Source organism: Chiloscyllium plagiosum, unplaced genomic scaffold (assembly GCF_037043375.1).
Source record: "Chiloscyllium plagiosum isolate Xiang-an unplaced genomic scaffold, Cpla_swu_hap1 HiC_scaffold_11, whole genome shotgun sequence".
NCBI lineage: Eukaryota > Metazoa > Chordata > Chondrichthyes > Orectolobiformes > Hemiscylliidae > Chiloscyllium > Chiloscyllium plagiosum.
In genome coordinates, this window is record NW_028270149.1 from 72,821,845 (window position 1) to 72,840,457 (window position 18,613).

The 18,613-nt window shown below is 39.3% G+C and overlaps 1 protein-coding gene across 5 annotated transcripts in view; it reads right to left on the minus strand.

Annotated features, from left to right (window-relative positions):
* LOC122557122 (fibronectin type-III domain-containing protein 3A-like) overlaps nt 1-18,613 on the minus strand; it is a 153,702-nt gene that overhangs the window by 7,941 nt on the left and 127,148 nt on the right. For all 5 annotated transcript variants that reach the window (XM_043704459.2, XM_043704456.2, XM_043704458.2 and 2 more), the window contains 9 exons: nt 13,798-13,916; nt 11,650-11,755; nt 11,382-11,557; nt 10,641-10,754; nt 5,477-5,626; nt 5,047-5,330; nt 4,717-4,929; nt 3,901-4,067; nt 1,764-1,885 (listed from right to left, as the gene is read on the minus strand). In XM_043704459.2, the coding sequence (XP_043560394.1) occupies nt 1,764-1,885; nt 3,901-4,067; nt 4,717-4,929; nt 5,047-5,330; nt 5,477-5,626; nt 10,641-10,754; nt 11,382-11,557; nt 11,650-11,755; nt 13,798-13,916 (1,451 nt within the window). The remainder of the gene's footprint in view (nt 1-1,763; nt 1,886-3,900; nt 4,068-4,716; nt 4,930-5,046; nt 5,331-5,476; nt 5,627-10,640; nt 10,755-11,381; nt 11,558-11,649; nt 11,756-13,797; nt 13,917-18,613) is intronic.

Consider the following 18,613-nt stretch of genomic DNA (forward strand, 5'->3'; position numbering starts at 1 on the left):
TCTTTCTCCATGATAAACACAGGAGAAATATTCATTGAGGACCTACACATACAAGTCCACTTTGGTCCTTGAAGGATCCTACTGTCTCTCTAGTTATTCATTTTCCTTTAATATGCTTAAAGAACGTTTTTGGATTCACCCTAATCTTCTCAACCAAGTTTATCTCATGCCCCCTGTTCACCCTCCTGATTTCCTTCTTCAGTAACTCCCTGTATTCCCTACACACCTCCAGGAATTCCCTTGATCCCAGTTGCCTCCTTTCTTCTGGTCAAAGCCTCATTATCTCGTCATCCAGGGTTCCATATTCCTGCCAACCTTGCCTTTCACCCTCAGAAACATACAGACCTTGTACTCTAGATATCTCACTTTTAAAGGCCTCCCACTTAATAGAAGTCCCTTTGCCTGCAAACATCCTATTCTAACCAACCCCTGCAAGCTGCTGTCTAATTCCATCAAAATTCACCTTATCCCAATTTACAACTTGAACCTGTGGACCAGTTTTGCCCCTCTCCATAACTATCTGGAAATTAATAGAACAAGGACCAATGGTACCAATGTGCTCCCCCAATGTCACCTCAGTCACCTATCCTGCTCTATTTCCCAACAGTGTGTCGAGTTTTGCCCACTCCCAAATAGGACACTCTGTATAAAGCTCTTAACAAATTCCACCCCATCTAAGCCCTTAACGCTATGGCAGTCCCAGTCTATGTTAGGAAAATTAAAATCCTCTACTGTGACAACTCTACTGTGACAACCCTATTGCTCCTACAAGTCTTCCCAGTCTCTCTTCATATTTGTTCCTCTAATTCCCATTGACTATTTGGGGGCTGAAAGTACAACCCCAATAACGTCACCATCTCCTTCTTATTTAGCTCCACTCTCAAAGCTTCACTGGATGATTCTTCTTAAATAGACAGTAACCATTTTGTCATGAAATTTATGGGACACGTGCTATTACGGCTGGCAAGATTAAGATCTCAAGCAATTATTAATAGCGAGAACCTTTTCTTAAACTATGCTTTGCCTCTATTCCCTTCTCTTCAAGTCTTTAGGCCTGATTCTCTGATACTTCTGGAGCTATGGAAGCTCTCAGTTAAGCAAGAGCATTGCTAACTCTTGATTTTTCTTGAAACCTCCCAATTTCCCATGGCATTAATACCTAATGCAAGTTTGAAATCCAACCCATTCCTCTTCCCTGCTTCAGTAGTTCAGATGCATGAACTGCATCCATATATAGCTCTCTTTATACATTGGACATTTGCCATTAATAAAAATCAGATTACAAATATATAATTTCAATATAGAAAAAGAGAAGTACTGTACCATCCTACAGGTAAAATTAATGAATCTCAAAGCTTTGAAATTACAAAAAAAACATCTGCCTCACTGGGAGGCAGCATGTATTAAATTACTAAGTCATTTCAAAAGACTAAGTTAGAAAGCAAGCAGAGAAGATAAACCTTTAAATATTTAATGTATTAACTTATACCAGAGACAGAAACATTGAATTAATCAATTTTCTCCATTCCTATTTATTAGTTGGAACCTCAATTAATTAGACATTTGTATGCCAGCTTATGTTAATACCTTATGAAGTAACATCTAGCTCATTCTATAAAATAAGAAATTTGATGTGAAATACAAGACTGACAGAGAAAGCTAGACTGTGACAGGAAAAGCATTACAAACATTAAGAGTTCCATTTAAGACATTTGGTATATTTAAGGCTTGCGCAATAGATCAAAAAACTGAATTAACTCTACCTGCTCAGTTTCTCTCCCAATAATTATCTGAAGTGTGTAAACAATTGCATCCCCTTTCATTGGCTGCAGTGCTTCCCATGTGATTTCACAAGTGTTTTCTTCTAACATTTGTACTCTGGGAGCTAAAAAAGATAAAACAAAATACAGCTGTTTACAACACAAATCAGAGCATGAGACCAATGACAATATCCAAAAGTTAAAATGAAGTGTTTTTTTTCTGTCACTTATAAATGCAAACCTCAAGTTAATGCGTCACAGAGTTGTTACAGCCATTTGGCCCATTATATAAACTTGGTTCCCTTGATGACATTGTGCCAATCTCCTACCTTTTTCCCATATCCCTGCACACCACTTCTATCCAAATAATCATCCAATGCCTTAAATGTCAAAACTGAACCTGCATCCACCCAAATTTTCAGGCAGTATATTGCATACCCTAACACCCTAAGAAGGGTTTTTCTCACAACATCCTTACTTCATTCGCACATTACTGTAAATCTATACCCTCTCATTCTGTTTTTACAAGTAGAAACAACTACTCTACATCTGCCCTGTTCAGTCCACTCATGATTTTCAAAACTTCTATCAAACCTCTTCTCAGCTTCTTCTCTTCAAGGAGAATAGTCCCAACTTCTTCAATCCAACCCCATAACTGAAGTTTCTCATTCTTGAAACCCATGTTGTAACTTGCTTCTGCACTCTCTCCAATGCAGTCACATCTTTCCTATAACACGGCAGTCTTATAATATTTCAGTTCAGGTCTAACAAGTGTCTTGTACAAGTTCAACATCAATTCCTTGCTCTTGCAATCTGTGCCCCTATTAATAAAGCAGAGAACATTATGCTTTAGTCACCGCTCTCTCCATCTGTCCTGGCACCTTCAATGATCCATGCATACCTTCACCCACATCCTTCTGCTCCTGTACCCCCCTTTAAAATTGTAGACTTGTTTTATATTGACTTTCAATGTTCTTCCAACAAAGTTCCAGGGCATCCTCTCACACTTCAGTTTGAATATATATTCCCACAGTCCCAACTCTAACACTATACAAGACACTTGCAAGGCCACTTGCATTTATTTACATACCATTGAATTATACAACCCAAAGCTGATTTCATCAGATCTCTCTCATTATTCAAGTGTTATATCTTTAATACAGTAAAAACTTATTCTGAATCAATAAGGTGAAAAAGCTGAAACATGGTGTATTTATATGGCATGGAACATATGGGGAAGCATATTACTACAATTACTGCATCTGAAATTCTTCCATGCCTATTCCTTTCTTAAACAGAAGATAACTAAAAGGGGAATAAATAAACCACTTCACTAAAGGAACTGCTTTTTAAAACTTAAAGAGAATTAATCATACTGAGTGCTTAAACACCATGTTTGTACTGAAGGGAAGTAGTACACAGAACCATTACTATAACGTCTCTTCGTCTAATACAGCATTGCAACAACTCAGTACTGGACTCTTTGATAATGGAATCTTAAATTCAACACAGCATTTTTTTGCTACATTCACTGACATTATTTCTGCTTATGTGATTCTGAACTTCACAATTAATGGTTGCAGGCAATGTGGCAAGGTAGCCTTTAGTACTTTATTTACTAGGTTCACATAAGATTATGTGCAACATAAATCAAACTATTCATTTGAGAATATTAAGCATAAATACTCTGACTTTCATGACTGACATTATATATAGCAATTACATCAGTCCACAAAGGTATCTCCCTCTGTAAACTTTAACTCGCCAATAGTTCGTGTTATTATTTCAGGGATCATTAATCTTTTCCCCTTTTTTCCAATGGTGAGACAACACCATAGTTGTCTACAAGTAAATATCAATTTATAATGACAAGCTTTAAACAAAATAACCTTAATATCTTTGTTAAGAGAGAGAAAATAGTGACTAACTTGCTATAGTGATTTAACATCCTTTTTCATTGCAGGATGATCAAAAGCAAATTGATATATAACAGAATGGGAATAAATCTAGGTATGAAATTAATTCAAAGATTTTCTAGTTGCTACATTTTCATAAGGAAACCAAGATCATTTCATATGGTTCTAGTATGTGTTACAAAACCTACATCCATTCAATAAAACAGATCTTTCACAGGACCTACCTTTAAGTGGAGGAGGAGGAGATTTGGTTGTGGTGAAAGTGTAAACTTCAGAAAATGGTCCTTCTCCAGCATCATTGTATGCCTGAATTCTAAAGTTATAAGTTGAGGATTCATTCAATCTCTGGACTTTATATGTATGACAAGGCCCACTATAGACAGAAACGAACCTGTAAAATACACAAATAGCAAAGCTATATTCAAGCGGTTATAAAGACAGCTGAAAACACTACCCTTAAAAGTAAATTATACCACTTGACCAAAATTAAATTAAATAACTAGCCATTTGTGCAATGAAGTATTCACATTATACAACATTTTGGAGGTCACATTAATAAACAGAGGAAAAAAATCTCTTCTTTTGTCTGTATAAACTAGTTCTGCCATGTGAAATACTTCACCGTGTAAATTAAAACCATAGTTAATGAATCACTCAGATCAATTGGTAGTATAGCTGACTCCAGTAATGTCTACAGAGACTAGAGATGTATGATCACATTACAGCAAACCAATGAATTTTCAGAATGAGTGGGATCAGCTGGTTTCTATACAATGCCAGCAACAGCATGATGTAGGGTGTCACCAATTCCCAACCACTCTGCAGATTGCTGTCGGGATGGCCTGGCAAGGTCGACGAGCTTCTTAGTTTATGGGTCATGACTGTAAATCCTGACATCCACATCACCAGATTGCATAAAGTACTGTTTAAAATACAACAAACTGAAACAAATGGAAATAGCCTGGTGGTCAATGCATGGATGAATTTTGCTATTTGTGTTATCTGAAATAAAAGAAAGATTTGAATGGAGTCATACTTGCCTTCCAAATTTGTCCTCCATCTGCAAGGTATATTGTGTTGAATTCGTGTTTAAAGCTTTGCTGGGCCCATCCCCCCACTTAAGCTTAAGGCTCTGGTAGCTGAAAACTGCACACTCAAGGTGAGGTGGCTCAGGAGGTAGTGGTTTTGTTTTGGCTTTAATGGAATGACTGAAAGGGCCTGCTCCAATACTGTTGATGGCCTGTACTCGTATTCTGAAAATAACAGTGACATGTCAAATCCTGATAACTAGGATTTCAAAACTACTCTCAATGTTACAGTTGTTCACAGAAGATAATGCAAACTATAATCAACTTAGTCTAACCAATTACCTGTATGCTGTATCTGGTTGCAGATCCTCAATGATGGCACTTGTGACTTTGTTTACTCCTGCAATTTGCTTATCTCCATATTCTATGTTATAACCAATGACTTCAGATCCATGGCAGCAAGGCTCCTCCCACTGAATAGCAAGGCACGTTGATGGTGAAGGAAGAACATTTTCAAGCTGGTCTTCGTCAATCAATTGCAGTACACTGACTGCAGCTGGCACAGAGGCAGGTGTCATACATATGGCAGTATCGCTGTAGTACCCAGGACCCGCAGCGTTCATAGCCTGAGTGAGGCAAGAAAAACATGCAAAAGGCTCATTTCAACAATGCAAAGGTGGAGCAAAATAATTGTTAAAATGGTAATTACATAAATGAAAACCAGAAAGAGTTTTGTTCTAATGCCATATTAAAATTAACCTATTGTTCATACCTGAACCCTACAGTAGTATGCTGTTGCTGGTGTCAGGGCTTTCACTTCATAACTCAGGGCAGGACCACAGTAAATAACTTGCATGCTACCTTCCATGCCTCCAAATTCTAGCCTGAACTCTGTGATTTCAGAACCATTAGACGGAGGGCACTGAGGAGAAATAAAAACAAATAATGCAGATCGATGAAGGAATTTTTGGCATTAACAACAAACAGATATTTTATTTCAAACCATTTAATACTCATCAGAACATAAAATGCCCAAAGACAGACACCGTTCACAATGTGCTTGAACTAACAGGATTGAAGGTTCCCTTGTGAATTTCATTTTGTTGCATTCTTGTGTGTTGCCAAGTATGCACATTCTATTAACATGCATTTTTTCACGTACCTACTGTGAGAGAACCTGCATCTAGACTTCCTGCACTAACCATAAGACATAGGAACAGAAATTAGGCCAGAGTCTGATCAGCCATGATTGAATGGCAGAGGAGAAGTTTCTCAACCTCATTCTTACGCTTTCTCCCCATAACCCTTGATACTCAAGAACCTATCTCAGTCTTAAATATACTCAGTGACCTGACCTCGTCAGCCTTCTGTGGCAATGAATTGCACAGATTCACCTCTCTCTGGCTGAAGTAGTAGTTTCTCTTTATCTCCATTCTAAAAGGAGTTCTCTTTACTCTAAGGCTATGCCCTCAGGTCCTAGTCTCTCCTGCCAATGGAGACATCTTCTCAACATCTACCCTCCTCTCCAGGCCACTCAGTATTCATTTGGCCATATTTGTGTAACCCTTTGCTTCTCAATTTAAAAGTAGTTCACCATATAGGATAACGTTCCCGGTATATGTTCTTCAATGTTCCCACAACATGCTCAAGTAACATTCTTTGCACAGACTAAGGTGTCATACACAACTGGTGAGAGAAATAATAGAAATGGGCTCAATTTTACAGGAGGAGGATGCCTGAGGTTTTATACCATTAGTCAGACTTCATTGTTCACTCTTATTGCTGCAAGTTTTGCACTCTAAATTGTTGGAACTAAGATCTAATAATGGTGCTGAGAGGACAACAGGTAATTTGGGTCTTAGTGAGTGGCAAAATCAACCAATTACCCTTGACAATTTACAAAGAAACAGAGGAATGAAGGAGGGTAAATTAAGAATCATTTCAGGTATAGTAAAAGACAGAAAGATTGGGCTAAAAGATAAAATAAAGTAAGAAAAAAACTTCAAGTATGATATTATTAAAATCTGTAACTTACACAGGAATGAAATAGGAGAGTTTAAACTGCTCACTTTATGGGCCAGAGTGGTGCTTCAATTGCAGAGGGGTCTGGGTGCCTGAGTGTACGAGTTTCAGAAAACTAATGTGCAGGTAGAAGGAAATAAGGAGGATAAGTGGAATTTTGACATTTATTGCAACAGAAATAAACCACAAAAGTAGGGAAGTGTTGCTGAAACTATACAAGACTATCAATGAGGTTGCAGTTGGAGTACTGCACCTAATAGTGGTTTGTTTACTTCAGAGGGATATTGTTGTATTAGAGGTAGTTCGGCAGGGGTTCACTAGATTGATTCCAGGGATAAGGGGTGAATCTCGAGAAACTGAGCAGATTAGGCTTATAGTCTCCAACGTTTAGAAAACGGGAGAGCTAACTGAGTAAAAGATGCTAAAGGGGATTGACAAAGTAGATGAAGAACAGATGCTTCGTCATGTGAGACAATCTAAAATGAGAGGTCCTTGTTCTAGGAGGAGTAGCAGATTTAAACAGAAACGAGAAATTATTTCTCTCAAATGGCCATGAATCAAAGATCAAAGAACAAAGAACAATACAGTACAGGAACCTTGGCCTTCCAAGCCTGCTTCAACACATTTTGCCCTTCCATATCAAAACTCTTCACTTACAGTATCCCTCTATTCCCTTCCGGTTTGTGTATTCATCCAGGTGCTTCTAGAATGCTGTTACTTTGTCTGCTTCGAGCACTTCCTCTAGCAGTGCGTTCCAAGCATTCACCACCCTTTGTGTGAAAAACATGCCTCGCACATCTCTTTTAAACTTCCCCCTCACACCCAGAACCTGTGCCCCCTAGTAATTGACCTCTCCACCCTGGGCAAATGCCTCATACTTTCCACTGAATCCATTCCATCCACACTTCCATCAGGTCACCCCTCCTACGTTCCAGTGAAAACAAATCCAGTCGATCCAACCTTTCTTCATAGCTAAAATCCCTCATATCAGGCAACATTCTTGTCAACCTTTTCTGTACCCTCTCCAAAGCATCCACAACCTTCTGGCAGTATGGTGACCATAACTGCACACAATATTCCAAGTGTGGCCTAACCAAAGTTTTACAAAGCTGCAGCATAACTTGTCTATCCTTTTTCTCAATGCCCCTTCCAATGAAGGGAAGCGTGTCATAGGCCTTTTTTGCTGCCTTATCTACCTGCACTGCTATCTTCAGTGATTTGTGGACCTGCACACCCAGATCTCTCTGCATATCAATACTTCTGAGGGTTCTGCCATTCACTGCATAATTTCACCTGTACTTAACCTTCCAATATGCATCACCTCACATTTGTCTGGATAAAACTCCATCTGCCATTTTTCTGCCCATGCCTCCAATTGATCTGTATCCTGCTGTATCCTCTGACGATCTTTCTTCACTATCTGTACCTCCACCAATCTTTGTATTGTCTGCAAACCTACTAATCAGACCAGCTACGTTTCCCACGAAATCACTTATGACAATCACAAACAGAGGTGCCAGAACTGATCCCTGCTGAGCACCAATAGTCACAGCCCTCCATTCCAAAAAGCATCCTCCCACCACCACCCTCTGACACCTATGACTAAGGCGGTTTTGCATCCATCTTGCCAACTTACCCTATACCACGTGACTTCATTTTTTTGATTCAGCCTGCTATGATGGACCTTGTCAAAGACTTTACTGAAATCCAAGTAGAAAACATCAAATGCGTTTCCCTCAATCATCTTTGTCACCTCCTCAAAAAAAACTAATCAAGTTGGTGAAGCACAACCTCCCTGCATAAAACCATGCTGTTTATCGCCAATGCTGAACAAAGAGACCTTGGAATGTAAGTTCATAGTTTCTTGAAAGTGTAGTCACAGGTAGATAGAATAATGAAGGTGGTGTATGTATGATTGTCTTTATTCATTGGTACATCGAGTACAGGAGTTGGGAGGTCATATTGAGGCTGTACAGGACGTTAGTTCGGCCACTTATGGTATATTGCATGCAATTCTGGTCTCCCTTCCATAGGAAGGATGCTGTGAAACATGAAAGGATTCAGAAAAGATTTATGCAGAAGTTGCCAGGGTTGGATGGTCTGAGGTTGGATAGACTGGTGCTATTTGCCCTGGAGCATCAGAGGCCGAGGGATGACCTCATAGAGGTTCATAAAGTCATGTGGGGCATAGGTTTAAGGTTTGGGGGTGTGGGGGGAAAGATTTAAAAAGGAGCTAAGGGGCAACTTTTTCACTCAAAGGGTGGTGCATATTGGAATAAGCTGCCAGAGGAAGTGGTGGAGACTGGAACAATTACAGCATTAAAAAGGCATCTGGATCGATAAATGAATAGGAAGGGTTTTGAGGGATATAGGCCAAATGATGGATTTATACAGGATATCTGGTCAGCATGGATGAGTTGGACGGAAGGGTCTGTAACCACGCTATTCATCTCCATGACTCTAATCAGTCCATTTGTTTCTAAATGCTTACCAATCTTGTCTGAGAATTTTTTCCAATAATTTTCCTACCACTGACATGAGGCTCTCAGGCCTGTAATTTCCTGGATTATACCTGTTACCCTTTTTAAACATTATCTATTCTCCAGTCCTCTGGAACCTCACCTGTGGCCAAGGAGGATACAATGATGTTTGTCAATGCTCCAGCAATTTGACCTCTTGCCTCCCTCAGTATTCTCTGATAGATCCCATCAGGGATCCATGAAATGCAATGCCCCAGAGTGCAGTGAATTCTCGGATATTGAGTAAATTCAAGGAGGAGACAGACTGAATTTTAATTAGTAAAGTTTGAAGGGTTATGAAGTGTGGGTAGGAAAGTGGAGTTGAGGCCAAGGTTGAGATCAACACAACGGAATCAAAATCATGTTCGAGGGTCCTAGTTCTTATATTCTTATTGGCAGCGTATTAAAAATGACGACATTGCTAAAAAGGGTACTTACACTATTCACTCTTGGACATAACTTCCTGCGGTGACATTTAATAGGCAATTTATTTGCAAGAGAAGCTCGTGGAAGAAAACCATTAGAATGCTATTATTTTAATGAAAATGTGTGGAGATCCACAAATCAAGGAATACCTTTATATCCTCAATTTTCTGGCTGATTTCCACATTATTAATAGTGTGCATCGTTAACACAAGCTCTCTCTCTGGCAAGTGCTGGCACAATGTGTCATACATAATGGATTCAGTTGGCTTTATTCAGACACATTGAAGGTATTCTGTGTGCATTAAATTTTATCTTGAAATTGTCATTTTTACGTTAATGTCAGCGGGTGAAATCATTTTTATATTGAGCTCTGTAGCTGTATGCTACCAGAGCTATTATTCTGTATTTTTTCTAACCTTGTCACTTTTTTACTGATGAGGAATCTTTGGATAAGAACAAGATGTCAAAACCTTATCGCTTTCTACATCCCAGACTCAGCCTGAGTGTTACTCCATCACAATTTTTTTCAAACTATAGCAATCTATGCAGGATAACTCATCAGTCATTAAAAGCAGACCAAAAACAATGCGGAAAGAACACAATCTATTACAACTCAATAATGTTTAGCTAAAAACCTAACACAGAAGGATACACGAAACTTTGAACTCCTGCTTGGATACATGAAAGGATCTGGAAATTGACTGTGGTGGGTGTATGTTGGAAATAATCAATCTCTGTGCAATACAGTTCAGAGAATAGCTTGAGGATTGGACAATTTTGGTCGTTAACAAGTGACAACTGAATGACAAATACATTATGATGATGATAGATAGATAGAATACATTCCATAACAATGAAATATCTGATATGCTCCATCGATTATAGATTGAAAAATAATTCTGATTTCATTGCACATTTTTGTTCTTTAACACTACTAAACTCAATAATTTTAAAATCAAGAAAGTATACCTCCCAATGCACTTGTATACATGTGGCTGTCTTACACGTGACAACAGGTAAGTTGCATTGGTCTGGGGGGGCTGCCGCTGTGGATATATCAGTCCTCTCAGAACGTGGACCATACTATCAAAGAAAGCAAATCACTTGCAGTTTAAAATGAATTAAAAGCAACATCAACCATCAAAACTATACTGCCGATTACTGCAACTAAAGTATGAACACAACATCTGAACATCACCTCAAGACTGCAAGTATTAAAATTACAAAGGAATATTGAGTCTTATGCTTTCAACATACATTTAGAAATACCATGATTGTATTAAAATGGTCTGTTCAAAATATTTCAATCTTCACTAGAAATAAAATTGTCAATCTGTTTTTATATATCTTCATATGTAAAATTAATTAAAAATTAATAAGCATAAAATCAACAAATTGTTTTCACATTGGTCTGAATTAACCATTCCATTGTTTGGTCATTTTTAATAAGCTTCTATTTTGTTAATTTTATTTAGAATTGCATTATTTCACAGATTATTCAAATACTGATTCTACCTTAAACTGAATTTGAGTGAGGTAACTAAAGTGAGGTTTCTGATAACTGCATTCAACTACAATTTTCAACATCACATTGAAATGTAATTTTTTCAAGTATTTTGTGCTTTTACACATCCAGTTATTGACAGTCACGCCATCACCATTAATTTCAACTGTTAAATTTAAAATCAGTTATCTGAGTTTGCTTTTTACCCCAACTTTGTTCGCAGCTTTTATCCAGAAACTGTACATCTTCCCGGGCAAAAGACTCGCTACTACACATTCAAGTTCTGGACCCCTGTAGACAAGTCTTTGATCATCCCATCCTGGCTCTCCAATCTCCACGGAGTATTCCGTTATAGCGGAACCACCATCTACCGCAGGTGGTGCTGCAAAGCGATGATAAAGTGAAAAGGAAACATTAAGTTGAGCTGTATGTAGTGTGCCGACAGCAGTGCATTATATAGAGGAAAGTTCTTACCCCATCGGAGTGCCAGCTCTCGAGCTTTAAGTTTACCAGACAGACGAATGGGTTGACAAGTTCCAGGAATGACAGCTGCAGTCTGTACAGCTAAAATCTCAGAAACCTGTTTAAAGGCAAGAGAAACTAATTACAGCATCATTTTCCTTGCATTACTTAGGTTATAATTCAAAGTTGTTATGAATGATTCAATTTTCCTTAACATTCCAGATATTTGATTGTGCAATTTGATGCAGACTCTGAAAAGATTTCTACTATATTTACATAGTAGCTTTGCATTTCCTCAAGCTAAATGTTGTCGGAAACACATGGAGGTTCCATTGTAAACATCAACACTGGTCTGAAAGCAGCAAGATTCATGGTTAGCACTGCTGCCTCACAGAGCCAGAGACCCAGGTTCAATTCCCGCCTCAGGCGACTGACTGTGTGGAGTTTGCACGTTCTCCCCGTGTCTGCGTGGGTTTCCTCCGGGTGCTCCGGTTTCCTCCCACAGTCCAAAGATGTGCAGGTCAGGTGAATTGGCCGTAGTGTTAGGTAAGGGGTAAATGTAGGGGTATGGGTGGGTTGTGCTTCGGCGGGGCGGTGTGGACTTGCTGGGCCGAAGGGCCTGTTTCCACACTATAAGTAATCTAATCTAATCTAATCTAATCTAATCTATATTAAACTCTTATTTATACCCAGCACAGAGCCTAATTACTTCTGTGTTCTTATATTAAGGAAAATTACAAAAATAAATTGTTGGGTGATACACCCAAGAACCTTGCCTAGCTTAGGTAAAAGCTTTTTTTTTGGGTTACATGCAAAGCCTAATCAACCTTCTTACCAAGTTACTCTGACATCACCACAGGGAAAACCCTGATGCCTTTCAAAACTGCTTAATTGGAAGTAGAATTCCCAATCTTCAAAGAGTTTAGAAACCAACCCAGAGGTACCTCATCATACTATTTCTGAGCTATTTTATGGTACGTTGATCAGTGAGCAGGCTGGTAGAAGAGGGCTCAACCTTGCACGTTTTCCTTCAGCAAATACATTTCACAAAACAAAAAGCACAGGTAAATGCAGGAAAACCTCAAAAAAGTGAAACTAAGTTCAATGAACAAGTTTCCCTGTACAATGGATGGTAAAACTCTCAGGCAACTCTTTAGACTCAATTATACTGACTTCTAACATGAACCATGAGAACTCTTGAATAGACTGTCCAAATTCCAGCTCAGGCTGATGCCAATAGCAGGAGGAAATATTGCGGGTACATGACTCATGAAATTTTATTACATTTTGACTTCAAGGCTATTCACAAGCTGTGCGCAGATTAGGGAATGACTTCCCAATATGATCACATGTATAGATCATGTTAACCCATCAGCTGTGTGATGCTAGAGCTCCCATCTACAATATCAACAGAAATGGATTATTTCTAGGAAATTTACGTACATTGCTAAACTGGAGTTCTTTGATTTCCCATAGGAAACTATCAAAGAATCCCTACATATGGAAGCAGACCATTTGGCTCACAGTCCACATGACCCTGCAAACAGCATCCCACCCAGACTCACCCCCTTACCGTAAGCATGTAACCCTGGATTTCCCATGGTCAATCCACCTAATCTCCACATTTCGGGAATGTGGGAAGAAACCGGAGTACCCAGAGGAAGCCCACAGAGGCATGGGGAGAATGTGTAAACTTCACACCTACAGTCACCCAAGGCCAGAATTGAACCCGGGTCCCCGGTGCTAACCACCAAGCCAGCTATCCAAAGGTAAATAAACAAGATTTACTATCTCCAAAAGAACTGTATTTTATTGTAGACAGATTTTAGCTGATCATTCAAAAGACACCCTAAAGTCTATATAAGTTATGACATTTGGTGATTGAGCTATTTATTCAAAGAGCATATGACATGTTTTCCATTTTACTGAACTATGTGGGATGAGTACCTGAATGGGGAAGCCAACAGGCAGTCTTCTTCAGAGGTGAAGTTAAACAACATTAATGGAAGTTGAATTGCTTCCTCAAGCAACATTACCTCTATAGATCTTAATGTAATTAATATGCACAAACTGGGAACAGAAAATAAAATGTCTGGCCTTAATGAGTTCAAAGATTCAGCAAAATGATTTAAGAAAATAGTCAGCTAAATAATTTCTTACCTGACTTTGACCTCCAATACTAATGCAGTAAACCCTCAGTCTATACCATGTCCCAGGTTTTAGATGATCACAGACATGCTCTCTGACAGGTCCATTATACACCATGTCCCATTTATTCTCTGAAAAACACAAATTAATATTATGTTATTCAAATGACTGATTTTTAAACTAGGCCAGATCTTTTACAAGATGTCAAATTAACCATAACTGCCAAATGATTTGCTACATCACTTTAGCCAAGATTTCTCTTCATGCTAGAGTGAATTCTGCAAGAAGTTACAAAGCCATGTGCACCACTTGTCTGACAGCAGCAGCAAGGTACAGCAGCAGAACCAATTATACTCAAAACACACATGTGCGCATCAAAACAGCTTAGCAGCTCTGCTTTTTTTGCCATACTAGGAGAACACTTGCTTCCTCAGGATGTTAACAGGCCCCCAGACATTGGTGAGGGCAAGTACCTGCCTTAAGGAGTGATGGAGACAGAAAACCTGTCAGATACGTACTTAAAGTGCCATAACTCCCATGGCTATGGACCAAGAGTTGGATGTAGGATTAGGTCAGATAGTTCACTCTTGGCCAGGGATAATGCACCATTCTGTCTCTGTGCTGCAAGTTTCCATGATTCTGGACTTTTCTAAGAGGAGTTTTTCCCTTGTTCTAGCCAATTCCTATTCTTAGATCAACAATATCACAAATATTAACTGGTTACTTGTCTTATGACTGTTCTGTGGGACCTCTTACATCAAATGTAGATAAAAAATTTATTGTTGATAACTTGAAATCTTGAGGATGTATGAGACGACACATAAATAGATGTCCTATTTCTCCAAATGAATGGTCCAAGACCTAAAAGATGTACATACTTGAAACTTTTGAATACACAATATATTTCAAAAAAGCAAAACTGCCCAGGGGGAATTGCATTTGTTATGATACAAAGAAATGATACATAATATTTATAACTGCATAAAACTATTTTCAAAACAAAAATAAATTTATGTCTAACTCCAAAAATTAACTAACTTGGATAGATCAAAGCTGGTCGGTCTTCTGTGAAATCTGCCAGAACTATTATCAAGCAGAATGCATTCTATTTGTTGATATTTTTCACTGCAATACATTTGTATCCTTTTATTTGGGAAAGTAAACTGATTCTTGAGCCTCACTACTCTCAGGATTGTCACCAAGCTTAGTAATTCAATCAAAGCATTCAAAGTCCACATTTTATTTGTCTGATAAACACAAATTAACAGAAAACACAAACCAGATTCCTGGACTTGAACTATTATTTATTACAAACAAATAAACACTAATCACAGGCAAAACCATGAATCATCAAAAAAACTACTATTTGAAACCCTTAGCCAGTTTTTTAAAACCTCTAAACACATGAACAAAGATACAAACAAACAGAAAAGCCTTGTTGTTACATGAGAAAGTTAAAAAGAAAACACTTTAGAATCATAGATCTACAGCACAGAGAAGGCCCTCATGCCCACTACGTCTGCACTGGCCAAAAACAACCACCCAACTATTCTAACCTCAAATTCTGTCACTTGGCCCATCGCCTTTTATGTCTTGGCACTGTAAGGGCACATCTACATTTTTAAACGAAGGTTTCTGCCTCTACTACCCTTATAGGCAACAAGGCGCCAGATTCCCACCACTCTCTGGATGAAAGGTTTTTTCAATCTCATCCCTTTCAAACTTCCTGCTAAATGTCAACCTGTGTCCGTGGTTACTGACCCCTCCACCAAGGGGAAAAATACGTTCCCATCTATGCTATATCTGTCATAATTGTCTACATCTCAAATCATGACACCTCTCAGTCTCCTCTGCTCTAACGAAAACCTCAGTCTACCCAATCTCTGCTCATAATTAAAACTCTTCAGCCCAGGTAACATCCTGGTGACTAACCTCTGCACCCTCTCTTTGCTATCACATCCCTCCTATATAGTGGATCCCAGAACTGCACATCATACTTTGAGGGTACCACCATTTCCATGGCCCCAGTATACTCCAGCTCTGCAAACTTCAAACCTCATATCCCAAAAGGTAATGGGACTAAATGTGTCGTGTTATGAGGAAAGATTTAATACCACACTCAAGTCGTAGAAGCATAACAGCTAATTAATTTCTTAGCAGACAAAGTAGGACCCAGAAGGTAACTTCTACACATCGTTTTTTCCCCCAACCTCAGGCAAGATGCTCAGGGTGCACCCCTGGCTGTAGTTGCGTACCAACTGAATGCACTACTGATAATGAACTACACAGTGAATCATCATCACCAATTGACTTCAACTCACTTGTGGGCAACCAATTTATAAATATAGAGAGAGGAGCTCCAGTGTCTCCCATACCATTAAAACAAAAAAAAATGAATGTCACCATTGTAAACACCATAAAAACTCCTCTATTCATCTTGCTTATCCTATCCCATTGATTTGGCTCAAATAAGAATCTGGCCCACTCTTGCTCATAACTAGTATACATTGTCTCTACTTTGTTTGTGCAATTCAAATTATTGTAGTCAGTGGAATTTGTATGAAATTAGCAGCAATAATTTCACTGATGTTTTGGTTTAAAGCTGAATAAATCTAGATAGACACACACGCACACACCAAGAGAAAATGTTTCCTCGAGTGTGCAGATACCCTGCCAGGGGCCTCCATCAGGGGACAGCTGGTCACAGAGTATTTGCCGCTGTCATTCACAATGAAAGCCTGTAACCTCAGACACCCGCTGCATTCCAGTCTGAGAATAGTCACTACCAAACATCACTCAGGGCTAGTTGCCAGGAGACCTCTCACAGTGGTGGACAAAGTTTGTAACAGTGAAGGGAAAGTTATAGTGCTTTTACCATTAGTACGATACTGCAAATAAAACTTGCGCCAGCATAGGTGTGGTAAATATGACAGCAGAGTCAGCAGTAACATAGCTTACACATCTAGAAGTGCAGAATTAATCCCACTGTTGGCTGGATGGTAACATCCAAGAAATAATTATCTGAAAAAATTCATTTCAGCAGACAACTCTATATTCAAACATCCATCACCTGCCAATATCAGAAACTGTAAGCTTCCAATTTACTTGACAGCACTGGGAGTCAATTATATTTAGTTTAAGTTGGGGAGGAGATAGCATTGTGGCTTTGTCATGGGAACACAGAGACTCAGGTTCTAGAGATTCAGTTTGGAATCTCACCATGACAGGTGGTAGAATGTGAAGTCAATAAAGTCTGGAATTAAAAGTCAAATTATGATGATGGAACCATTTCAGATAGTCACAAAAGCCAACCAGTTATCTTTAAGGAAGGAAAACTGCCATCTTGAGCACCTTCTCCCACATCCTTATCCCCACCTCACACATCAGGCCTCGTCATTGAATGCACTGCTGCAACCCCATTATTAACTACTAACAGTCCCCATTAGCAGCTGTTTATTTAAGGCAGACCTTTACCCGCTCCTTTGTCTGTCCAACTGTTTTTCTCTCGCTTTGGGCTCCATCTCCACCCTCCATAAATGCCAACCTTTTCCTAACTACATCAGTTGTGAAGAAGGGTCACTGGACGCAAAAGATTAACTTTGCTTAGTCTCCACAGATGCTGTTGAGCTTTTCCAGCGATTCCTGCTTTTGTTTCTGATTCCAGAATCCGCCGTTCATTTGGTTTTTTTCTCAATATTCTGAATGACTTAATCCTGGCTCCTTGGTTTGGGTTCCACAAGACTTACTCAGCTCCAGACCTCACTATAGCCTGGATTCAAGCATGGACATAATATTCCAGTTCCTCAGGAGTGTATCCTAGGCCCAAGCATCTTCAGCTGCTTCATCAAAGCCAAATGTAACAGGTCCACAGCGGACACCATTACCCTATCCCTGCACTCATCCCTGGAACATCTGGACAAGGACACCTACATCAGACCACAGCTCCACCTTCAACACCATTATCCCCTCTGGACTGATCTCAAAACTCTAAGACCAAGGTCTTGGCTCCACCCGCTGAAACTGGATCCTCAGCTTCCTGACCCACAGACTGCAATCAGTGAAGATAGACAACTGCACCTACTCCATGATAACCCTCAACACTGGAGCCCCCTACGGATGCGTTCTCAGCCCCCTACTGTACTCCCTGTGCACCCGCTACTGTGCAGTCAAATTCTGAACGAACACCATTTACAAGCTTGCTGACGAAACCACCGTGTCAGATATCAAACAACAATTAATCAGAATACAGAAAGGAGATAGAGCACTTGTTGTCATGGTGCAATGATAACTTCTCTCTCAATGTCAGCAAAACAGTTGACTTCAGAAAGGAAGGAATAGAACATGCTTCCATCTACATCAATTGAGCAAAAGTTGAGAGGGTTGAGTGTGTCAAGTTCCTCGGAGGGAGGATAACTGACAACCTGACCTGGACTTCCCACATAGATGCTATGGTCAAGGCGGCACAATAACACCTCTTCTGCTTCAGACGGCTTAGGAAATTTGGCATGTCCCTAAGGAGCCTCACCAATTTTTACAGATGCACCATAGAAAGCAAACTATCTGGGTGCATAATGACCAGCAACTGCTCCGCACAGGACTGTAAAAAATTACAGAAAGTTGATTGCTCAGCCCAGACCATCACTGAAGCCAAACTTCAAACCATGGATCTCCATTTAAATTTCTCATTGCCACAGAAAGGCTGTCATCAAATACCCCTCTCACCCCATTAATGCAACATTCATCAGGTACAAGATACAGAAGCTTGAACACACACAATAGGTTCAATAACAGCTTTTCCCTGTTATTAGACTGATGAATGGACACTAAC